This window comes from Vombatus ursinus, unplaced genomic scaffold (genome assembly GCF_900497805.2).
Source record: "Vombatus ursinus unplaced genomic scaffold, bare-nosed wombat genome assembly UNPS02014841.1, whole genome shotgun sequence".
Taxonomy (NCBI): Eukaryota; Metazoa; Chordata; class Mammalia; order Diprotodontia; family Vombatidae; genus Vombatus; species Vombatus ursinus.
Genome location: NW_020954619.1, coordinates 23,916,645 through 23,942,957, shown reverse-complemented (window position 1 = coordinate 23,942,957; position 26,313 = coordinate 23,916,645). Strand labels below are relative to the sequence as shown.

The 26,313-nt window shown below is 36.5% G+C and overlaps 1 protein-coding gene across 6 annotated transcripts in view; it reads left to right on the top strand.

The window, feature by feature from the left end:
• MCPH1 (microcephalin 1) overlaps positions 1-26,313 on the top strand; it is a 330,808-nt gene that overhangs the window by 14,990 nt on the left and 289,505 nt on the right. For all 6 annotated transcript variants that reach the window (XM_027840318.1, XM_027840317.1, XM_027840314.1 and 3 more), the window contains 3 exons: positions 11,762-11,849; positions 13,319-13,433; positions 15,867-16,007. In XM_027840318.1, the coding sequence (XP_027696119.1) occupies positions 11,762-11,849; positions 13,319-13,433; positions 15,867-16,007 (344 nt within the window). The remainder of the gene's footprint in view (positions 1-11,761; positions 11,850-13,318; positions 13,434-15,866; positions 16,008-26,313) is intronic.

Sequence of the window (26,313 nt, the reverse complement as noted above, 5' to 3'; positions counted from 1 at the left end):
AAGGTTTCCAGCTCAGTGGCAGAAGTGAGATAGTAGAATCTGGGATTAGTAAATATTTCACTTTTTTGCTAGCCCTATTAGTTTGACCAGCATCTCGATGTTCTTTGCTGGAGTTAATTACCCAGATGCAACCATCCAGTTGGTTTTCTATGTTTGACCTCCTTTATTAGAGATTTACAGTAGGAAAAAAACAGACAGCAGTTAACATGATCTTAACTTCTTGGTGCTGAGAAGTGAGACAGTTCTCCCCTCCTTTAAGGACAATATACTCCTAAATAATTTTAGAAGATTAATTTTGTCTCATGGAGATTATTAATTAGTATTTGATTAATGGCAAAATTGTCAGGCTTTTAAAATATGAACATTATGATGGCATTGTGAACTGAAACAAAGTTTACTAGCATTTAAAATAAAAATAGTTTAACTCATTTTGCTTTTTTGCAGTTGGCTTATGAAGCAATAATAATGGCAGTTGACATTTATATAGTGCTTAGAGGATTACAAAGTGCCTTTTTACATGAAATATTTTATTTGAGCCTCACAGCAAACCTTATGAGGTGCATAGGTATCATTTTCCAGATGAAGAAGCAAGCTGAGAGATGGTGTAGGACTTCCCTGGAGTTGTGTACCTAGGAAATATCTGATGCAAGATTCAAACACAGGTCTTCCTGACTTTAAGTACAGCATTCTATCTATTTCTCCAGTTACATCTACATTTTAGAAAATAAATTACTAATTTTAATCCCTATCCATTTGACTGTGATATTCTGAAAAGCTGAACTTTAAATGTGTAAGATCACTAGATGTCACTAGAGTCCTATTTTGTTCTACTGATTCTGGGAGCATTGCCAGATAGCTGAGAAACAAGACAAATTGCTGTCCCCTTCTGTGAATAGGATGGATGATTTATCAAGCAGTAGTGATAATCTTTCACTAGATTCAGATGGAGCTGGAAGCAGTGGACTTTGAAATCAGTTTGGCCTAAGTTGTTTATAGCCATTGCAGAAAAACATGGCTTGTAGAGTCAACTACATGACTTCTTGCATTTGGAAGCAGAGGAAGGAAATTACCAACTTCCTACCTTTAAAACTGGTCTCTTGGTCTTGCCTACTTTATACTTTTGTAGTGAGGATTAAATAATATGACTGCTTTGATGGATATGTGGCCTTCCTGATAAAGGGTATCCTCTTCAAAGATGAAGATCATAACTATCCACACCTTCTTGTTCTGTGAGTCACTTATTCATGTCCTTCTGTTAATTTCCCCTGGGTTCTCCACCCAGTGTACTGGGGGCCTACTGCTAGGTCTTGTTCAAGCAAAGTAGCACCTCAGATACTGTTGTTCAACAAGTTATCTCCTTTGCATTTATTGAAATCATTGGAAACTAGTTGAAAGATGTAACAGTAGAGAACTTTGGCTCTGATTATTAGTGTCAAATGAGACAAAAAACAGGGAAAGCTAAAATTGCCAAAGGTGTTTGCTACAATTGTGAAAAATACAAATTCCTGTGGCAGACATAGAAAGCCAAACATTTACTCCTTCTCCACCCTCCTCTTGCTGCCCTATATTTTAGCCAAACCAGCATTACTTTCTTAAACACAGCTCTATCTTGCACTTCTATGCCTTTGCACAGTCTGACTCCCATTTCTGAAATTTCTTCCTTATCTTTACCTCATAGAATCTCTACCTTCTTTCAGAAGCACAGCTGGGGTGCTACCTCCTAATTGAGGTGTTTCCTAATCCCAGTAGCTATTCATGTTCTCATGCCAGAATTTATTTTGCATATGCTTTGTCTATATTTAATATATACTTATTTTAATGAAAACTAATGTGTTAACATACAAACCAACTTTTCATATAAAAATATAACACATAGATTTTTAACTTATAAAAATAACCATATTATGATATTAATATGTTGTGTGGGCCTGTCTTGGTGCAATGTTTCTCAAAATGTGTTACCTTTAATGACACTACTGCATATAATTGTTTTTCAACTACTTATCTTTTTTCTTTTATAATACATCCCTTCTATGCTGTCCCATTGAGCAAATTCAAAAATAAAATAGAACCCTCAGTATTTATGTGCATAGATATACTTATCTGCGACATGTTACTCCCCTCCCCCCAGTAGAACATACACTTCTTGAGGGCATAGACTTCCTTTTTTTTTTTCTTTGAATTTTCAGTGCCTAGCATTGTTCCTGGTACATAGTAAACATTTAATAAATGCTTGTTGGATTGAACTGAATGTTTAGGAGTATTTTTAACTTAGTCAACAGGTTAGGGTTCCTGTTAACTAGCCAACTTTCCATTATCTCTTATAAGATCCTTTGGTTTGAGGGAGATGTTCATTGCTATGGCAGAGATAAACATATGTGTGGGTGTTATGCCAAAGAGTTTGTGTGCCATTGTACCTGTTTCATACCCTGGGTATCCCTGAATCATTTAACAAGTACTGAGAGCCTGCTTTGCTCCCATTAATTGCCTAAGTGCTATGTAATTACAGAAGAAGTGTAAGACAAAAGCATTGTAGAATAATACCTTATTAAATACATTGTTACAAGAGTATATTTTAGAGATTTAAAAAAGTGAGGTAGAGATAAGTTAAGGGCGGGAAGATTGAGGAAATAGGCAAGATGTGAGTTAGATCAGTCGGTCAATAAGCATTTTTTTATTTATTACTGTGAAAAACTGAAAGATTTTCCTTGGAAAGAGCAATGGATTTGAAGTCACATGACCTAACCTGAAATGCAGCTTTGCTACATGCTAGTTCTGTGGCCTTGGGCAATTCACTGCACCTCTGAGTCTTAATTTCTTTATTTGTACAGTAGAAGTAATGGTTGTATTACCTCCCACATAAGGTTGTTGTGAGGGCCGATAATATATACAATGTACTTTGCAAACCATAAAACGCTATGGAAATATAAGACATAGACTGAGGGAGAATTTAAAGGCAAGGGAAAAGTGTGAGCAAAAGATACTGTGAGAACAAATGTACTATGTTAGGAAGACAGAGGAGACTAGCCTAAGGTGGAATGTCTATAGATGGGGAGTGATGGTTCTGGAGGAGAGAGTGGGACTGATGACTTTGCACAACTCTGCCTCACTTAAATCCAATTCACTGGAATGTCAGGGCATCACCCTTCTGATGTCTTTGGACAACAACAACAATAGAAATCTGATGAGTAAGTTGGAGCTTATTTTATCATCAGTCACACTTAGTGCTTGAAGTAGATTCAGAATTGAAAATTGAGAGGGATGGGGCTGGCCTGAGGAATGAAATGGGATTGGATGGGAGTACGGATAGTTCTGGGAATGAAGTAGGGTGGCACTAGAGGTTAAGGGGCAGTTTGGAAATAAAGTTGGGCTGGGAGAAGGGAGATGGCCTATAGAATGAGGAGGGACTTATATAGGGAAAGTTCTCATGATTCATTCAACATGTGTTACTGTAAAAATGATAACTGGCTTTTGCTGGTCCTGAAATAAGTCACAAACATACAACTCTTCTTGACCACTAGATGGCGAGATTTTACCATCTTGCATTTTAGTTGCAAAGTAATGAAATGTCTTTAACTTAAATTGTCAAATAACATTATTATTTTTTTAATAATGTGTTCATAAATATTTGTTATTTTTGTAAAAATGAAGGGTAGTCCTGAAAATGTAGTCTTGAGACTGTGTAATTATGCAATGGAATGCTGGCATTGAAATCAGAGAACTTCAGTTCCAATTTAGAACACCTGTGTGATTATGCATAAATCACTTAACATCTTTGGGCCTCAATTTCCTCATCTTGTAGAATGATAGCTATCAAACCTTTTACATTCATTTTTCAGTCGTGTCTGACACCACGTGACCCTATTTGGGGTTTTCTTGGCAAAGATCCTAGAGTGGTTTGTTATTTTCTTTTCCTCTTCATTTTACAGATGAGGAAACTGAGGCAAACAGTTAAGTAAGTGATTTGCCCATAGTCACACAGCTAGTAAATGTCTGAGGTGAGATTTGAGCTCAAGAAGATGAGTCTTCTGATGCCAAGCCTGGCGCTCTATCCAGTGTGCCATCAAGCTGCCCAGTGTAGGACTAGAGGGGTTTAAAATCACTCAACAAGCATTTAATAAGTACTCACTTTGTGTCAAGCAATTTGCTAAATGCTGGGGATACAAAAAAAGGCAAAAACACTGCCCTTGTTCTCAAAGAGTTCACATTCTAATGGGGTAGACAATATGTAAGTAGCAACAAGATAAATACAGACTTACAGGAAGATGATATAGAGGGAAGCTGAGTGGAGGAGGTAAGTGGGAAGAGCATTCCAGACTTTAATATTTAAAGCTGGGAAGATCAATTAGTCTGACTATTTAAAAAAAATTTGTTCACTTACTGATTTTCTGACTTGGGGTCAATCTTTTCAATACACTCTGCCTCATTTTCCCTATATTTAAAATGGCATAATATCAACCATTTTTATGAGACTGGGAAATAGGCAAGTTTGTTTTACTATACTTCATAATAGACAATAACAGAAAATATTAAAACTTTAAAAGTTTTCAACAGTCTTGGATGATAAACTATCAGTACATTTACAATTATGATTTTCTTTCATTGTAAATTCCAATGTTTACTTGAAAGCAAAAAGTAAAATACTCTATTGTCCTTTAAACATTTAAGTAGTAATATCCTGAAAATTGTCAGGATTTGTGCAGTGTAGTTATAGCTGCCATGTGAAAACAATGGAGCTAAAGTTGTGGGTTCAATCCTTTTATGGATGGATCATTTAGTTTTTTGTATTTGCTATACCCTTAGCCAGCCAGCATGCGAGTATGTATTGTTCATAAAGAAGCCTAGGCAAGGTAATGTAATTGAATCAGAATAAATCCATTCCTACTACTAGAAAAACGACTCTGAGCACATTCATGATAGGTGGTAGTTATGATATTTTCATATGCAAAAATAGCCCATTATTATATTAGGCAACTCTTATATCAGTTAAATCTGTAGTACAAGAGCTGCCCTACCCCCACTTCTGTTTCTTTCATCCTTATCTTCCTCAATCCCATCCTGCCCAACACTTCCTCTGTGCCCTCTAGAATCCCCAGTCTATAGTGAACGAACTTCCCTTCATTCTAACCCTCTTTGTCTCACACTCCTCCCATCTACTAATCCATGACAATACTAGCTAACTTGTGTATCACTGGCCATCCTTTTTGGTACTTGTTAACTTATTTTTCAGTGTCTGACTCTTCCTGACCTCATTTGGGGTTTTCTTGGCAAGGATTCTGGAGTGGTTTGCCACTTCCTTCTCCAGCTCATTTTGCAGATGAGGAACAGAGGCAATTGGGGTTAAGTGACTTGCCCAGGGTTACACAGCTAGTAAGTGGCTGAGACCAAATTTGAACTCATGTCCTCCTGACTCCAGGCCTGGCACTCTATCCACTGTGCCACCTCGCTGCTCTCAGTACTGCCTGTCACACCCTGTCACAAACTTCTTCTGGAAGGAGAGTTAGAATAAACCTTGTTCCCCACTGCCACTTCTGGACTCTTTCTTTACCATTAAATTGGCCCCAACCTTTGTCTCCCCCTGTAATGGACAGTATTCCCCCTTCCACACTCTTCTGTCCATCCAGACTGTTCTGTAACCCCACACGTCTTCCCATCTCCCAGTTCTGTGTTTACATTAGCTATTCTCCATGCTAGGAATGTTCTTCCTTCTTACTTTTGCCTCATGGAAGCTGTCCTTTCCTTCAAAATGTAGTTCAAACACTTTACACTTGAACAATTTCCTGAGCCACCCAAGTACCCTCCTAAACCACCTTGTATTTAACTACTTAGGATTTATTCTTTTTATATTTATTCTGTGTATACTTTATTTTGCTTATTTATTTTTAACATTCATTAAAATTTACTTTTTGATTTCCAAATTCTTTTTCCTCCCTCCTGCCCTTTCACTACCCATTGAGAAGGCAAGCAGTATGATATCAATTACTTTATATACTTTTACATGTAACTGCCTCCCTCATTAGAGTGTAAGCTCCTTGTGCATGGGAATTGTTTCATTATTTGTAGCTCCAAGGCCTGGTACATAATAGGTGCTTAATAGATGTTTACTGATTAGTCAGTTACTGTACTGTAAGCTCCTTAAGGATAGAACTGTCTTGTGCATCTCTATATTCCCAAAATTCTTAACCCAGTGCCTTGGATGTGGTAGAAAGTATTTAGTTGAATTACATTGCAAAGGAAGTAGCTAGTTCTCTGTCTAGATACCCTATCAGCCATTTCCTGTGAAAGAAATATACCATGATGTGACCATGTTCCTCTATAATCTCCCAAATACCTCCTCCAGCTGTCCTCCTCTGTGCTGTGGTGTCACATCCTACTGTGACAAATACATAATGTTTGTTTGGGCTAAGTACCTTGGGATATAATTTATAAGCAATGAAACCCAACACTGGGCAAGTGGGGGTTGTGGAGAAACAGGTATTCATTCATTACTGGTGGATTTTCAAACTTGTAGAATCTTTTTGGAGAGCAATTACGCAGTGAAAGTTAGAAATAATGTTTGATCTAATAATTCACTTGTTAGATGCCTTGAAAGAGTTACCAAGAACAGCAAAATGAGCAAGTCTAGTCAGTGATTTTCATAGCAACATCATGCCATTGCAAAAAACTGGATGTAACTTAAATGTCCAAAAATGGAAGAACAATTAAATTGTGATTAAATAATGCATTAGAATACTATAATCTCATTTTGACTATAAAATATGAGGAGTATGAAGAAATCTGGAAAGAATTTTATAAAATGATGAAAATCAATGATAGCAGAACTAGAATAGCAGATTACACATTAAGACTATATAAGAGGAAAAGTTAATGACATAAATGGATGAAGAAAGAATCTTGATGTGAACTTAGATTGAAAAGTTATACTTTATACCTTTAAATTAGTCATTATAATGTAAAAGTTGCTAACCTGTTTAATTGGTTGTGTTGATGTTCAATAATATGTTCTTAATGAAACAATTTTAAGAAATAAAATGATACATCTTTTCACTGTGGAGAAGGAAAATTGATAATGAAAGGATCCTTTGTGTAAATCCTGGTTATAAGCATTATTATGGTGTGACTCCACTATAGTTTTTAGTTATCAATAATCACCAAATATTTATTACCTGTCATGTGTGTTTAAAGATAAGTGAGATTTAGACAGGGAACAATTTATGTAGAGGAAATAGTGTGAGCAAAGGCATATTCGTGTTGTTTTTGAGCAACCAGAGTGGTTCAATTTGTTTGGAAGAGTTGTACAAGGAGAAATAGAAAATTGAAGCTAGATAACTAGAGGCCAGGTTGTAGAGGACCTTGAATCCTGTAGGCGTTTGGAAAGATTTTTGAGCAGATGGCTGTTGAATGCAGAATTGCTCAAGAAAGATCAGTCTGGCAGTGGTTTGTGTGAGAGTGTAAATGAAGGATATCAGATAGGAAGGGAATTAGCTTTCAGAGCCATACTTCAGCCTAACCCTATGTGTGGTTTTCTTTTCTTTTACTTTGTGCTAAGCTTGCACCTTGAAGCTCTTGGGTTTCTCTGCCACATCTCTACTGCTGTTACCAATCTATCCTAGCATGAATGCTCTCTCTAGTTCATCCAAGGCAGAAAATGATTTTTTTTTTTCAAAAAAGATGACTGTGATAAAGGAAATAAGGTAAAATTAGAGAAACTCAAAGAACATAGTACTGTCAGGTTATAGGAACCTGGCATTTTTGTATAGCATTTTAAGAATTGCAAAGTGCTTTTGACATATCTCATTTAATCTTTGGTACAGTGGAAAATACACTGACTTTGGAATGTAAGCACTTGGATCCAGATCCTGCCTCGAGTACTTTGACTCTGGGCAAGTCATTTAATCTCCTTGGACCTCAGTTTCCTCATTTGTAAGATGGGAGTTTTGGATCGGGGTAAAGAACCTGTGACCTCAAGGCCACATGTAACCCTCTAGGTCCTCAAGTGCAGCCCTATGAATCCAAGCTTCACAGAACAAATCCCCTTAATAAAAGGATTTGTCCTGTAAAACTTGGACTCAGCCAAAAGGCCACACTCAAGGACCTAGAAGGCTCATGTGGTCTGGAGGCTGCAGGTTCCCCACCCCTGGACTAGAGGATCTCTTCCAGCTCTAGATCTATGATCCTATGTCCAACCCACTATTGTTTCACAGGAGGGAACTGAAACTATAGAAATTAAGTGATGTACTCTTGGCATATAGATAATGTCAAAGGAGGGATTCAAATAGCAGTCTCTCCTGATTCCAAATCCAGTGCTCTGTTAGTCTCCCTAAAGAGGTCTGATAATATTTTCCCAAGATATTTGTTAATCCAGCTATAACTGGCCAGCATAGTTTCTCAGGCTCTCTTCATGTCTTGTTATAGTCTCTTAGTGTGGCCAATAGTCATTTTGAGGGGGCAGGAATCCTAACATGTGTTTCTCTTTGACCGGATCTAATCTGACTTCCAATTCCACAGGTGATTTCCCTTTCCTGGCCCCTTCCAATTACATGGCTGGACCAGATAGACAGAAGCTGATTAGATGCACTTTTCTGGGGTCATTTTGTCTACATTAACAACCAGTGATGAAAGGATTTATCCAAAGCTATTTATACTAGTTTACATACACAATGGGGCAGCTGGGTGTTGTAGTGGATAAAGTGCTGGGCCTGAAGTCAGGAAGACTCATCTTCCTGAATTCAAATCTGCCTCAGACACTTACTAGCTGTGTGACCCTGGGCAAGTCACTTAACCCTGTTTTCCTCAGTTCTTCATCTGTAAAATGAACTGGAGAAGGTAATGGCAGACTATTCCAGTATCTTTTCCAAGAATACCCCAAATGGGGTCATGAAGAGTTTGACATGACTGAAATAACTGAACAACAATTATACAACAATAAACCCATTTATCACCAGCAATAAGGAAAAGATCATTTCTTTGCACATGGATGGGAGAGAGACTGTAGGCAGGAGGAATAGTTAGGAGGCCTACAGTAGTTCAAGCTTGAGATGACCGGAGTCTAGATTAGGGTGGCAGTGGACATGAAAAGAGGTAGATGTGAGAGATACTGCAGAGAGAGAATTGACAGAACTTGGTGACTACATGTTTGGGGAAAGGAAGTAATCAAGGGTGATTCTAGAATTTTGATTTTTGAAGAATGATAGTACCACTTATTAAGAAAAACAGACGAGTTCAGAGGGAACTTGTGTTTAGTAAAAGAGAGTTTAGTTTTTGACATTGTTTAATTGATTGCATACCCTTATTTAAATAATGAATACCACTGAATACCCTTATTCAAATAATGAATACCACTGGGATGCAAATTACCTGAGTCTGTTGCTACATTAACACCTCTACCAGTTCAAACTCCTAATCTTAAAATAAATATATGTATACATATGCATATATATGTAATATATTACCTTAGATGACTACATGACTGTCAAATTATAATTAATAATAACTACATTTCAAGGAAATACTTTAAGTGACATATATAGGGATAGTGACTAGACCTGTAATTTCATTGGTGTAGGGAGTTCCTAGGTAAGGACAGTCTCTACCAATGCAAGCCAGCACTCTTTACATTTTTTTGGTCTTAGAGATTTCCTAGAACATTAGTTCTCAAACTTTTTTGTCTCCAGACTCCTTTTAATTTCTTAGAAATTATTGAAGACATCAAAAAAGCTTTTGTTTGTGTGGATTATGTCTATTGATATTTATGACACTTGCAATTAAAACTGATAAAAAAAATTTTAAATGTTTGTTCATTTAAAAATAACAATGATAAACCTATTCATGTTAACATAAATTTTTGTGAAAAATAACTATTTTCCAAAACAAAAAAAAATTTTTAGTGAGAAGAATGACTTTTTTTACATTTTTTGAAATCTCATTAATGAAGAAGCTAGGTGGTGTAGTAGATAGAGTGCTGGGCATGGAATCAGGAAGATCAGAGTTCAGATATGACCTCAGATGCTTACTAGCTATGTGATCCTGGGCAAGTCACTTAAGCCTGTTTGTCTCAGTTTCCTCATCTGTAAAATGAACTGGAAAAGAAAATGGCACACCATTCCAGTGTCTTTGACAAGAAAACCCCAAATGGGGTCATAGAGAGTTGGGACATGACTGAATGACTGAACAACAAATAATAGAAGACAGTTTGCATTCTCCTATCTGCTTCTGCATTATATCTATTGCAACATGTTGTTTTGGTTGAAGTATGTGAAGAAAATTTAGCCTTGTGTAGATGAAAAAGGGAGAAGTGTTTAGTCTTTTCAAATAATGTTTGATCTTCTTTGATACTACACTAAAACGACAAATGGTGGGTTTTTTTGTAAAGCTTAATTGCAATGTCGAGTCTGAAACCATATCAATGAATTTTTTGTACTCTGTACATTATAAGCCATTGATCTATCTTATACTTTGCTTTGGTGTTTTGATTGGTATAACACTTTGAGTGGATCTTTTATCCAGGCATGATTTCGTAATATACTTTGGTCATTTGGAAAATATTGGTTCATTAGGTTGTGGAGATCTTCCAAATATTGATGCATTTCATTATATAATATCTATATTACTATTATCTCATCATACAAGTCTTTTAAGTATCGGGAAGCTGTCAAACTCACAGTGATAGATACAAGGTTTCCAAAATTCTAATTTTCACTTAAAAGTTTGAATTTTATTGTTAGCTACTAATACTGTCATCTGTTTTCCTTGATATGACACATCTCTTTCATTTGTTTTTGAGAAAATATGTGCCAGATACCCAAGTCTAAATAATCTTAGCTTGTTAGTTATTCTTTCAAGTAAATATGGTATTCCATGAAAAAAGTGGCTCCTTCAGCTCACAACTCAGACAGTTGCACAAGGACTTTCTTCATGCAAATATTTAAATTAAGGCTTAATACAATTCATAATTTTTATTGCTTCATCAAGATATTATTGAGTAAAACTGGCATTTAATTTTTTTTATTTACTTTGAGTGCCCATTGGTGAAGAATACAATGATGACTCATACAGTGTGGTTACTGCCTTGATTTGTGCAATGGCACTGTTTTATCCCCCTTTGCTTTTGCACCGTCAGTGCAAATGTCAACACAGTTGGTCAAGGATAAACCAAGATATTCAAATGAAATTATTCAACACTTTGACTATTTCAGCACCATTTGTGTTTTTCACATAACACATCTTCTTTGATGATTAGTTGGTGCTGATACTGGGTGAATACAAGCAAAACATCAAGTCCTGCCATCTGTAGAGTCTTCTGTTTGTTAGGCAAAAGTACAAGTTTGCAGTCAAGATTTTAACTCTATCTTCACTTTTGCAGCTAAATCTGTAATTCACAGACCATGTGGCTTCTGGAAAACTCCACTGTTCAGTTGGTAGAGAATGATAATGAAAAAGGCAAATAACATCTTAGTATTATTATAAAATTAATTTTGACCTCACAGACCCCCTGAGTCTCTGGGACATTCAAGGGCCCCCAGACAACACTTTGAGTACTGCTGGCCTAGAATACTCAGTGACTTGGCCAGAGTCACACAGTCAATATGTGTCAGAATTGAGATCTGAACCCAGGTTTTTCTGATTTTTGAGGCTTGCCCTCCATCCGTGCTACCTTGTTTATATTGTTTTAATTGCTATAGTTGCAAGTTAAACATTGTGAATGTAATAGGAATTAATTTTCATTGAAGGGTAATAATGAGTTACAAAATTTATTACACAGATGCAGATTATCTGGTGTACGTGTTGATGAGTCTTTATTTCCAGCAATCAACACTAATGAAGGATTACCAAGTCTGATTAAAAAAAAAGTGAGTATATAACAATATGTAACTTCAATGTGCATACTTCTTGTAATTGTGAACATACATATTTTACATTTTATATTCACAGAGAACATATTTAGACACGATTTAAATTCACTTGAAGCTGTTCTGTATGTTTTGTTTTTGATCTCATGTTGACTTGAGCCAGGGGCAGGAGGGTGTTGTAATGTTGAAAATAAAATGATTAAGAGAAAACTAGTATGAGCAGGTATTATGGCAGATATTCCACAGAGGTCTCTTACTTCTCAGGTGTTTTTTGTTTATTTGTTTTGTGTTTTGGTAACATTCTTTTTAAATTGGAGATCCTGATCCAGGGTGAGAAGGGACTTTTCAAGAAGTCTCCATTCTAACCTCTGAACTCTATTAAAATAAATGGGGAGCAAGAACTTTTTGCCAGTAAAAAGCATGGTAGTGGTACTTTTCAGACCTCTCTTTTAGAAAAAAGTCACCATCTCTCTCATATTTATTTCACTTTAAGCCAAAGCTCTTTGGTTCAAGATTAGAAGTCATCTCAATATCCCACTTCCATATCCTTCAGCTAATTGTGGTGAAGAAGAATCTTTTACACTTAAATGTTGCCATGAATTGGCAACATATCTTTATTAAGTCTTACTTTTTACTTTGTGCATCTTTCCTTATGTCACAAAACACTCTTCCTCCCCCAACGTTTCTGTAGGTTAAAGGATGATTCTGAATAGGAAGCAGAGATAGAGGATGACCTTATTTGAATACTAGGTACTGTGGGGAGTTTCACAGAAAGGACAAAATTTAATTCCTGTTCAACAAGAAGATAGACTTTAATGGGAAAGATGAAAATAGCACAAGTTGAAAATAGGCAGCAACAATATATAAAAATGTGTTTGGAAAAAATCCTACCATTTCCCATCTATAAAAAGGTGATTTTAGGAGTAGTGGTGAAAGATAATATACAAATGTGTCCATTCTTAAGGTTTTTATAATTTGTGATATTCTTCCTATGAAAAGCTAATGCAAATCCTCACATCTTTTAGTCATTCTTGTAAAAATTATCTGCTTAATTCAATTATACACATATAACCATCATAGAGTCAAATGTAACACAACATGGGCCATATCAGTAGTTTTGTTTTTTTAATATAAGGGATTATCTATAGTTATCTTGTAATTCAGAATTACTGCAACAAATAACATGCTTGCTTTAGAAAGATAATATAGGGGGCAGCTAGGTGGCTCAGTGGATAGAGTACCAGCCCTGAAGTCAGGAGGACCTGAGTTCAAATCTGGTCTCAGACCAAACACTTGACACTTACTAGCTGTGTGACCCTGGGCAGGTCACTTAACCCCAATTGCCTAAAATTAAAAAAAAAAACACAAAATAAAAAATAGATAATATAAATATATGTGAAAGGGTTATTTTTCCATATTAACCAGATATCATATAATAGTGGTAGTTGATATTATTGTGTTTTTTACAGCGCAAGTGCATGCAACCGAAAGACTTTATTTCCCGAACACCAGAAAATGATAGAAGACTTCAAAAGAAAATTGAGAAAATGGCTAGTGAGCTGAATATTCAAAAAACAGCCATAGGTAAATTAAGTTACATAATGTGCTATGCTTTGTATTTGAAGTTGATTCAGACCCACTGTCAGTAGAATGTATCCTAATTGAATTCTACCCTTGGGTGCCAAAAGAGCTGGTATGTATGGTTGTTGAGCCATTTTTAGTGATGTCTGAAAGATTCATGTAGATTGAAGAGGAACCACACTATAAGAAAAGGAACAGAGGCTGCTACCTATAAGCCAGAGAACTTGACCTCATTTCCTGGGAATAATCTAGAATAGATCGTTTAAAAAATGCTTAAAGAACATATAGAAAGGGAAATGATTACAAATTAACTTACAAAACAGGATTACAACAAAGCCCAAAATGGCTTCATGCCAGAATAACCTTATTTCCATTTTTCATGATTGTTCAGCTAGTATATCAAGAGAATACTTATAGATCCAGTTCACCTAGAATTTAGCAATATATTTGATAGAATATATTATAGAGACAGCTAAGTGGCATGGTAGATAGAGTCCTGAACTTGGAGTCAGGAAGATAATGAGTTCAAATCCTGCCTCATACACCCACTCGCAGTGTGACCCTGGACAAATCACTTCACTTCTCTCAGCCTCAGTTTCCTCATCTGCAAAATGGAGATAATAACATTTACCTCACAGGGTTACTGTGAGGAGCAAATGTAATATATGAAGCACTTTGCAAAACTTAAAGCACTGTATAAATGTTAACTATTATTTTTATCATCTCATTTATTCTTGTGGAGAAGATGGAGAGAAGAAGAAAAGATCGTATAATTAGATGGATTCAGAACTGGTTAGATGTCCACATTCAAAAAATGCTTAGTTTTGGAAACTAAAGTTTTGGGAAAATTTTTAGAAAATAATAGGAAATAATATAACAAAATAAAATAATAATATAAGGAGGATTTTCTGATAAAATTTTAACTAGTCACTCAAAATTTTAATAACTGAAAGTATTAATGATACTTTGCTGTTCTCAACATGTTACTAAACAATACCAATAAATGTAATACTATGTCATAAACTGACATGATTTTTCCCATACATTGTGCTTTTTATAGAGGAAACTCCCTAAAACATCATACATGTTGATGTTTTTCCACCAACTTCAAAATTCATACACATTTAGGACTATAAGATTTGGAGCTTAAAGACTATAAAAGGACTATAAAGTTTAGAGCTTATAAAATTTTTGACTATTAGGTTTAGAGCTGGGAGGGACCAGAAAGGCAATCTAGACCAACTCCTTCATTTTGTAGCTAAAGAAACTAAAGCCCAGAGAAGTAAACTGAATTCACATAAGTCAAAAGTACTAGAGAAGGGAGGATGCCCTCTGACTCCAAATCCAGTTTCCTTTCCACTTCACCATATTACCCATACCTTCACGTGTAGTATAATCAGAAAGCTTCAGAGGTAGAAATTCCATTTGACAGATGAAGGAATTAATGCCTATAGCAGTTAAGTGACTGAAGCTAATTGAAAGAAGAGCTAGAGCTTAGATGCTAGGTTTCCTGATTTCAAATCTAATGATTTTTAAAAAGTATTTGGCTGCCTCACTTTTCTTTTTCCTCTTCTTCCCATCTCACCAGCTACCTTCTCTTTTTCCATTTCCCATTGTTTCGTTTACTGGTATTTAATTTCAGATTTTGTTCATGTGTCATTGTGTGTATGGGAAACAATGGCAGCTAAACGTTGAAAAGTTTGATTATTGTATAATGCTGTATTGCTAGGAAATAATTACTAGCAAATTATTAGATTGCTTTTGTATTAACTCTTAATGTCTAATTTGATGATTAGGAATTTAGCTGTGGCTAATGTCCTCAATGGAGATTCTTATATCATTAAAAATAATTTTTGAGGGGTAGCTAGGTGGCTCAGTGGATAGAACACCAGCCCTGGAGTCAGGAGGACCCGAGTTCAAATCTGGCCTCAGACACATGATACTCACTAGCTGTGTGACCCTGGGTAAGTCACTTAACCCTGATTGCCTCGCCAAAAATAATAATAATAATGATGATGATGATTTTGAGTGTGACCAAGTGGAGGAGGTGAGATATTAGACACTCAAAATTGGGAAGTTCAAGAAATATTGATCTTTAGCATAAATTTTTGATTTAACAGAAAATGACATCAACAAAATTATAAATTTAAGGAACTCATTAATTTAGTGGGAGATATCTGTAGATAGCAATAGAGTCAAAAGTTGTGGATGGGGGTAAGAGACTACAGAAGAGAAGTTATGCAGGAAATAACAAATGTAGTAAATTAAAGAGACTAAAAAATAGCCCTGGATGTATTGGAGTGAATAGAGGAGAGAACCTAATTTTAAAGAAATATCTGCATGCATCAGTTATTATATACCCTTGGATAACATCACATTCTTTAAGTGTGAAGGTGTCTAAAACAGAAATTTTATCAATTTGATTTTTTTCCCCAGATAATGATATTCCAGTTCTATTGTTTGAAGCTGATGGTTCATTGATATATAGTCCCACGGCTAAAATTAAGGATCAGTGTAATGCAATGGAAAAGAGATTACAGGAAATGAAATATAAAAGGGAAAATCTTTCCCCTACATGTAAGTAATTTCACCTTTGTACCTTTTAGGGATTTGGGATGAAACAGAGAGGTACAGCCTTCTTTTTTTTTAAATTCTGAACTTAATGATTCCCCAGCTCCCAAATTAGCATGTCCATATAAACAATAGCACACAAAAAGATTGCATATGAAATCTTGAGATTCTATTTCATATCTTTCTTTCAAAAAAAGTACATAATCAATTCCACATTACTTTCAAAACTTTCCTCCTTGTTCTTCCTCCTGAGCTTCCTTTTCTTTTTTTCTATGTATTTTAAAAAAATGTTTCAATGATCCCCTTTTTTGGAATCACTATTACTAACTCCTTCCCTCTACTCAATTGTTATGACTGTTCCCTTCCTGTTATTATCCTCCCTTTTAACTTCCCCTATCCTGTGTGCTTTTTTTCTATTCAGTTTGATATGTTTCCGTAGCAAACTATGTATGTCAACGTTTGTATGCGTTCAACCCTCCTCTGTCTATTTCACATAAAGGTGAAGCTCATCTGATATCTGTTCACCTGGTCTTTCCTCCTTACTTGTATCTTCTTATGTACCCAAATTATGAGAAGTAACAAGTTATGCCACTTTCTCCTTTGTATACTAATATATTTCCTTTACCTTTCCTTCTCTTTACCCTCTTAAAACACTAAGAAGAGAACCAAACCACTCCAGGTCCTCTGTTTTTCTTATTTTAACTCCATCAATACTCTGAAAACATTAGGGTACTGAAAAGACACTTGTTTATTCTCTTCCTGTTATATTATTAGGACTGCATCATTATATAGCTCCTTCCATCTGCTTAAATAAATTTATCTTCCTAGGTTAGTCTAGACTAATATTCAGCTCAGGTCTTTTCATTAGAGATGCTTGAAAGTTCTCTATTCCATTAAAGATCCTTTTTTCTTTCCTGTGAGATTATATTCAGTTTTGCAGGATAGGTAAGTTATTTTTGGTTGTAAGCCTCTCTTTCATTTTGGAATGTTGTATTCCAGGCTCTCCTCGTTATAGAGGAAGCTTCTGGATTTAGTGTCTTCCTGATTATGGTTCACTGATACTTGAACTCCTTTTTGGATGCTTACAGAATTTTTTCTTTGATATGGAAGTTCTAGATTTTGACTAAGATGTCCCTGGGATTTTCCTCTTGTGGGTTTGGTTTTTTTTAGGAGATACTCAGTGGATTTTTCTATTTTCATTTGCCCCTGGTTTCTAATAGATCTGAGCAGTTTTTTTATGATTTATTAAAATATATTCAGGCTTTTTTATCCTAGTTTTTAAGGAGTCTGACATAAATTGTCTCTGCTTGACCTATTTTCAAGGGCAATTGTTTTTCATAGGTGATACCTTATGTTTTTCTCTGTTTTTTCAACTCTTTAATTTTGTTTTAGTATTTTTTGCTGTTTCATGGAGTCATTGATTTAGTCTCTTGTAATTTGTAGGGAGTTTATTAAGTAGGTTACCACTTTTCTCTTTTAACCTATTCTTCCAATCACTTCTTTCCTCCAGAGCTTTTTTTTTCTTCATTATTTAAATTCTTGTTTCATTTCTTCCTTGTGGAAAATCTTTTTTTTTGTTTTGTTTTGTTTTTAAAGTTTCTCCTTGTAGTTGTCACAAAATTACTTTCTGCTAGGTAGGATTTTTGGGCATCTACACTAAATCTTTATAGTGGTAAGAGTTTTCTTTGATTTACTTAAGTCTCTGGCCTTGATTCCTAAACTGAAGCTTTGTGCTAGGTTCCACTTCTTCCTGTGCTTTTGGGTGGATGTGGTTGGCTCACTTAGTCTTACCCTGGATTTCTGCACTGACTTCCGCCTCCCAGGGTTAGGCCTGCCTGGATTTTTAAGGTTTGGTGTGCTGGGTTTTCAAGACACCCATTGGCTGGGTCCTGCAATATTCTGATATGTGTACTGCTCTGCCCACACTGGTTACTGCTGCACTTTATGGTTTCCAAGGTCACCTCTGGGTTTCTTACTACTTTGGGGCTTTTTCATGGGAAACCTCTGCTCCTGTTGCCTCCAGATGCAGCCCAAAGCCTGACATTTGCCTCTGACTGCCCTCTGGTTAGGCTGGAATGCTGACATTCCTGAGGATGTGTGCTGCCTTTTCTGACAGCCCCCTTTTCTATGCCTTTGGGCTTCTGGCTGAATTTTTGTGCAGTTCTGTGGTGGATGAAGTCACTAGTTTTTCACTGTATTTCTTTTTTTTAATGGTAATTTTTATTTATTTTTTTGTTCTCAACATTTACTTCCACAAGATTTTGAGTTCCAAATTTTCACCCTATCTCGCACCTCTCCCCACACCAAGATGGCATGCATTCTAAATACCCCTTCCCCTAGTCTGCCTTCCCTTCTATCTCTCCCCTCCTTCTTTTATCCCCTTCTGCTTCAGTTTTCCTGTAGGGCAGGATGGATTTCTGTACCCCATTTCCTGTATTTCTTATTTCCCAGTTGCATGTGAAAACATTTTTTTAAACATGTGTTTCTAAAACTTTGGGTTCCAAATTTTCTCCCTTCCTCCCTCCCCACCCACCCTCATTGATAAGGTAAGCAACTAAATATAGGTTATATATGTGCAGTTATGCAAAACACTTCCATAGTAGACATGCTGTGAAAAACTAACTCTATTTCCCTTAATCCTATCCCGCCCCCCCATTTATTCTATTATTTCTTTTGATCCTGTCCCTCCTCAGAAGTATTTGCTTCTGATTACTCCCTTTCCCAATCTGCCCTCCTCTCTGTCATTCCCCTACTCTCTTGTCCCCTTTGCCCCCTATTTTCTGTAGGGTAAGACAGATTTCCACACCCACTTGAGTGTGTGTGTTATTCCCTCCTTAAGTCAAATCCTATGAGAATAAGATTCACTCATTCCCTCTCACCTCCCCCTGTTTCCCCTCCACTATAAGAGCCTTTTCTTTTCTGTTTTTTTTTTGTGGGATAATTTATACCGTTCTACCTCTGCCTTTCTCCTTCTCCTAGTATATTCCTTTCTTACCCCTTAATTTTATTCTCCAGATATGACCCCTTCATTTTCAACTCACCCTGTGCCCTCTATCTATCTATCTATACCTATATATAAGTACATATAATTTTTTCCCCTCCAACTACCCTAATACTGACAAAGGTCTCAGGAGTTACAAATATAATCTTTCCATTCAGGAATGTAAACAGTTCAACCTTAATAAGTCTCTTATGATTTTCTCTTTCCTGTTTACCTCTTCATGTTCCACTCGAGTCTTGTATTTGAAAATCAAATTTTCTATTCAGCTCTGGTCTTTTCATCAAGAATGCTTGAAAGCCCTGTGTTTCACTGAATGACCATTTTTTCCCCTGCAGGATTATACTCAGTTTTGCTGGGTAGGTGATTCTTGGTTGTAATCCTATCTCCTTTGCTCTCCGAAATGTTATATTCCATGCCCTGCCATTCCTTAATGTAGAAGCAGCTAAATCTTGTGTTATCCTGATTGTGTTTCCACAATACTTGAATTGTTTCTTTCTGGCTGCTTGTTATATTTGCTCCTTGACCTGGGAACTCTGGAATTTGGCTACAATATTCCTAGGAATTTTCCTTTGGGGATCTCTTTCAGGAGGAGATCAGTGGATTCTTTCAATTTCTATTTTGCTCTCTGGTTCTAAAATATCAGGACAGTTTTCCTTGATAATTTCTTGAAAGATGATGTCCAGGCTCTTTTTTGATTATGGCTTTCAGATAGTCCAATAATTTTTAAATTCTCTCTCCTGGATCTATTTTCCAGGTCACTTTTTCCAATGAGATATTTCACATTGTTTTCTAATTTTTCATTCTTTTGGATTTGTTTTACAGTGTCTTGATTTCTCATAAAGACACTAGCTTCCAATTGCTCTATTCTAATTTTAAAGGAAGTATTTTCTTCAGTAATCTTTTGAACTTCCTTTTCCATTTGGCCAATTTTGCTTTTTAGGGCATTCTTCTCCTTATTGGCTTTTTGGACCTCTTTTGCCATTTGGGTTAGGCTATTTTTGAAGATGTTATTTTCTTCAGTATTTTTTTGGGTCTCCTTTAGCAAGCTGTTGACTTGTTTTTCATGATTTTCTTGCATGACTCTCAGCTTTTCCTCTCCTTCTCTTACTTGCTTCTCAAAATCCCTTTTGAGCTCTTCCAAGGCCTGGGACTGATTCATATTCTTCTTGGAGGCTTTGGATGTAGGAGCTTTGGCTTTGTTGTCTTCTTCTGGTTGTATGTTTTGATCTTATTTGTCACCAAAGTAAGATAATATAGTGTGACTCTTTTTACGCTGCTTACTCATGATCCCGGCCAATTACTTGAGTTTTAAGCTCTTTGTTAAGTTAAGAGTCTGCTTCCAATGTGAAGAGTGTACTGCCCCGAGCTTCAAGGGTTTGTACAGCTATTTTCAGAGGTACTTCTAGGGACCTGTAAATTTTCAGTTCTTCCAAGGTGGTATGATAAGGTAAGGGGCGAGGTGTTTTCTCTCCACCACCACAACAAGCTCCACCGCACCAGCGTTCCTCCTTGCCCCAGGACCACCCCTCAGAATGTGACCCAGATCCAAGCATTGGTAAAGCAAGAGATTTCTGCCTCAGCACTGGCAAAGAGATCCCTGTAATCCCCCTCTGATCAGCCACTCGATTCCCCCTCAGTCTGTGGGCTGGAAGCTCAGGAAAAAGCTGCTGCCCTGAGCTGCGCTCAAGACTGGTGGCTGAGACCTAGCTCCTATCTCACCGTAGTCACAGACTTTTCCCACTGACCTTCTAAGTTGTCTTTGGCGTTCAGGGGTTGAGAAGTCTGGAAACTGCCACAGCTCCCCAAGATTCAGTCCTCTGAGGCCTGCTCCAGGGTCGCTGTGGCCTGCGCGCCCATGCTGAACTGTGCTCCTCTCCCTGCCCGGTGCGATATACCTTTACAATCAACCATCCAGGCTGTCTTTGGCTGGAAATTTGTTTCACTCTGTCTTTTTGTGAATTCTGCTGCTTTAGAATTTGTTTAGAGCCCTTTTTTTAGGTATTTGGAGGGCTTTGGGAGAGAGCTCAAGACAGCCACTGCTTTCCCTCTGCCATCTTGGCTCTGCCTCCCTGTATTTCTTGATCATAACTTGTTTTAGTATAATTTTTAGGTTCTGGAATAGGTGTGTGGGAGCTGTCTTATATTTTTCAGGTAGTCATCATCGTGGGAGTCCTATAGCCCTCTATTTACTACCTGTCATGGCTACAATTACAACTTTTAAGACAGAAAATATCCAAAAAATGTTTCTAGCTGTAATAACATGGTAAAAAGTAATTTTTACTTTTAATAGCTACTTTAGTTAGTGTTTTAAAGTCTTATTCAGATTATAAACATGTTGGAAGTAAGAGTATGTACATACATCAATCAGTTAATCAACAAGCCTTTATTAAGTACCTACTATATGCCTGGCACTGTAGCAGGCTGTGTGGATAAAATCAATCTTATGTTACTACACATATCCTCTGGAATATCATGTGGTGAAAACTTGAATAGTGTTAATCACTACTTGTTATTTGAATGCTAGAAACAATGTTTCATTTTCACAAGGCAGAATTAACTTTAATGGCTACCATATACTGAAAAATAGTTCTTAACAATACAACCCTCTTTTTTTTTTTTTAAGACTTTGTTGTCCTTCATATCAGAACTAGTGGGACATACAAGTATGTGTATTATGAAATAATTAAATATGAGCAAAAATGCTAAATAACAAAACTAACATATTTGGATACATTGTTTCCTTACAACAGGCCTGTGAAGTAGATTGTGTGAGTTGTTCATCTAGAACTAAGATATTGAATCTTAGTGATTAACTCTTTATTTGGGTGAAGTAACTATATTGAATATTTTAAAAAACAAAAACAAATTTTTATTGGTATCTTTTGTTCTTATATATACTTCCAATTGTATCTCTCCCTCTAATAATTCATTATTTAATTTCACATGAGAAAACTTTTCAACTCTATGAACTCCTAATGGGACCAAGCAGAGAATATTGTATAATAAGATGGATCATTTGATAATGATCATAAGAATAATAATTTATAAGAAAAGTAACTTACCTCGAGGCAGTTAGGTGGTGGGTGGATAGAGCACTGGGTCTGGAGTCAGAAAGACCTGGAGTTCAAATATGACCTCAGATAGCTTTATGACCCTGGGCAAGTCATTTAACTTCTATTTGCCTTAGTTTCCTCAGCTTTGTAAAATGGAAGTAATAATAGCACTTGCTTCCCAGAGTTGTTATTAGGATCAAATGAGATAATATTTGTAATGTGTTTAGCATAGTGCTTGACATATAGTGGGCTTTTTTTTTTTGGTGGGGTAATTGGGGTTGAGTGACTTGCCCACGGTCACACAGCTAGTAAGTGTCAAGTGTCTGAGATCAGATTTGAACTCAGGTCGTCCTTGACTCCAAGGCCCGAGCTCTATCCACTGTGCCACCTAGCTGCCCCCTTTAGTAGGCTCTTAATAAGTGCTTACCACATTCCTTTTGGTAGTGCTTTGTTTGCAGTCTAATTGATCTGTATTGGTTTCATGTATTTTGAAACCTGGCTTCCTAGTTGTGATATCACAACAGTAGCTGGCAAGGGATCTTTGTTTCATATAGCTCAGTAATTTTAACCTGGAAGCAGCTTAGCGTAATAGAGAGCTGGCCTTAGAACCAGGAAGATCTGGTGGGCTTAAGTCTCTACTGACACATACTGGTTAAGTGACCCTGGGTAAGTCTTAACTTCTCAGTGTTCTAGGAAGTCAAGTTGTAAAGGATGTGTTGACCTATATTAGGAGAGGGAGTCCCTATATCTGGCAGTTTCCTAAATCAATAAAATTACAGGTTCGTTCCCTATTTCTAGTTTCAGACATTATTTCCATGGGAAAGGGCTGGATTTTCTAGATTAATATACTTAAAATACTATATATATTTAAAACAGCAGGCCATGGTGACTTGTATTAAAAGCAAAATAACATTTTGGGATTATTATTTGTAACTCTTGAGAGAAAGATCATAAGATCATAGATTGAGAGTAAGAAGGAACCTAAGAAGACATCAAGTCCAGCCCTTCATTTTACATGTGAGAAAATTGAGGCTCAGATAGGTTCAATGATTTGCGTAGGGTCACAGAGCTACTAAATGTTTAAGAAAAGATTGAAAACCAGGCCTTCCAGTCTCCAGGTCCAGCACCTGATTATGGGATGGGATATTGAGGAGTGGGGAACAAAAATATAATGTCCATCACCCAACTGGGAGGTTAATTTAGGTTCCTACAGATATCGTTAGAAGATAATTCAGCCTACATCTTGAGCAAAGTTGATAAGAGAATGGGTGATAAGATATTCTTAAGTGTGAAGTTTGTAGAGGCTGTCATCCGCATTCCCTCCCCTTCCCATCTTTGACCCATGGGTGAATTAGTTCAGCTTTAACTGTCCTCTGCTCCTGAATTCCTTGCTTCCTAGTCCTGTTGCTGTTCATGCTTACCAAACTTTCACTGTGAATTACTCTGCCTCCTCTGCTCCTCAGGTGTTGTTGATTGTAGCTGGAAGTCATAAAACTGTGATAACTTTGTCCACTGCAAACTTCGGATACCTAATCTCTGCTGGCCTCTCCCTACAGCAACGCATAGCAGTGCAATTCTTTCTTCTCTCATTGACTCCCTCTCTAACTCACCACAGAGATTGTTCCAAATTGTCTCTCCTAAGATTGCCACAGTTCCCACCCTCCTCCTCATTCCACTCTCTAGCTAAAGACCTTGTATCGTACTTCACCAAAAAAAAAAAAAAAAAACATTGGCCATTTGTTTCAAACTCTCTCATATCACTTCATCTCATACTCTCCCTGCTATCCCTTCTCTCCCTTCTCCTTCATTATTGCAAACTGATGAACAACTAGTTCTTTTCTTTACTCAATCCAATCCCTTTACATTTACCCTTGATCCCATCCTTTCTTATTTTCTCTAGCAGTACTCACCAACCTCTTTCTGTATTCTTCTATCTTCTACCTTTATTTGGGAGTTTCAATGAGGCAGGTGACTGGGACGATAAATAGAGGGCTGGACTGGGAGGCAGGAAGTCCTGGGTCCAAATCTGAACTCTGATATTTAATAGTTGTGTGATCTTGGGTGAGTCACTTATCACTGTTTGCCTCAGTTTCCTCATATGTACAATGGGGCTAATAATAGCACTTATTTCCCAGGGTTGTTGTGAGGATGAATGAAATATTTGTAAAACACTTTGCAAACCTTAAAGTATTCTATAAATGCTAGCTATTGTTATTGTCAGTATTTATTATTATTATTGCTACTGCTGCTGCCCATTCCTTCCCTATTGCTGCCTACAAACACGATTTCTCAGTTGCCAAATCTAATGTCATTGACTGTTGTGTCTTGCATATCCAACCTATTTCACTGATCCACCACTCTATTTGTTAGCCAGTACCAAGTAGTTTTGATGATTGCTTCTTTATAATACAATTTTAAGATCTGGTGCAGCTAGGCCACCTTCCTTTGCATTTCTTTTCATTAATTCCCTTGATATTCTGGACCTTTTTTTCTTCCAGATGAATTTTATAATTCTTTTTTTCTAGATCTATAAAATAATTTTTTGGTAGTTTGATTGGTATGGCGTGAATAAGTAAATTAATTTAGGTAAAATTGTCATTTTATTATATTAGCTTGGCCTATTCATGAGCAACTGATATTTTTCCACTTATTTAGATCTGAGTTTATTTGTGTGAAAAGTGTTTTGTAATTGTGTTCATATAGTTCCTGGGTTTGTTTTGGCAGGTAGACTCCCAAATATTTTATAATGTCTACAGTAGCTTTAAATGGAATTTCTTTTTCTATCTTTTGTTCTTGGACTTTGTTAGTAATATATAGAAATGCCAATGATTTGTGTGGGTTTATTTTAAGTATTTTATATAAATATTTATATTTATATTTGCTAAATTTGTTTATTGTTTCAAGTAATTTTTTACTTGCTTCTCTAGGATTCTCCAAGTATATCATTATATCATCTGCAAAGAGTGATATGATAGGAAGTTTTAAAGCCATTTTGCTTTGCCGTTATTTAGAGAACATATGTTCTAGACAGCACTGAGTCCAATAAGTCTTGAGTCACTGTCCACTCAATCAAAGCAGACACAGGCTTCTGGGTGGAAGACCTTAGAGTTTTTTTTTTAATATTTGTGTACCTCAGTAAGAACAAAGCCATAAATGAAGCTACAAGCAAATTAGACAAGTTTCAATTTCTAAGTATGGCATGGGAATAAAAAAGCTGAGAGTACTTCGAGTACATTTTGCTACAGCTAAAAACTTACCTAAAGACATTTTAAGTCTAAAGCATGGTTATATAAAATATTTTGTTAACATGATGTAATGCAAATTTTACGTAGTTAATGACTTAGGTACCAAAAATCTGTAATAGCCAATAAAAATATAACGGAGAAAAAAACATCTTTATAGAAGTGACGTTAGGAACTAAGAGGCATTTCTTTTTATTGTAAATGCACTGTTTACTGTAATCCCTTGTTGAAAAGCATGGTTTTGGATTTCCTGAGCTTCATGGACTACAGTAGTAGGCAAGCTTTGCATAGATTGTTTGCAGTGTGTCATTTAAAGGTTACTTTGCTTTTTGAAATCTTTAAAGTCAACTCATTTATGTTTTTAACCTATATATTTTAGTTAATCCTATTCATCCAGTTGCTGGACTGAATAGCATAGCTCTAAGAGACAAAAGGTAGAAGATGGAAAAAAAAAAGTGATTGGGAACTAGGTATGCACTGCATCCAGAGGACATGATGAGAGGTTTTGCAGTGTACCTTGTAACCAGTGCCAGGGTTAATTTGGTTAGAAATTAAATCATGTTAAGGGTTAATGTCAGCCTAAAATCTTGGGTTCTAATGACTTTTTCTTAATCATCATTCTTTGTGACTTCTCTACAACATTTGACACTGACCACCTCCTCCTCCTGGATACTTTCTAAATCTTTGAATTTTCATGACAATGCTCCCTCTCATTTCCCCTCCTGTCTGACAGTTCCTTTTCAGTATCCTTTTCTGGATCTCATATCATGCCCACTGACTATAGGTGTCTCCTAAGGCTCTGTTCTAGACCCTCTCTCTTTCTATACTCTTTCATTTTGTAAACATACCTGGTCCCATGGGCTTATTTATCGACTCTATGCAAATTACTCCCAGATCTATAAATCTAGTGCTAGTCTCTCTCTCTCTGTCTCTGTCTCTGTCTCTCTCTGTCTCTGTCTCTGTCTCTCTCTCTGTCTCTCTCTCTGTCTCTCTCTCTCTCTCTCTCTCTCTCTCTC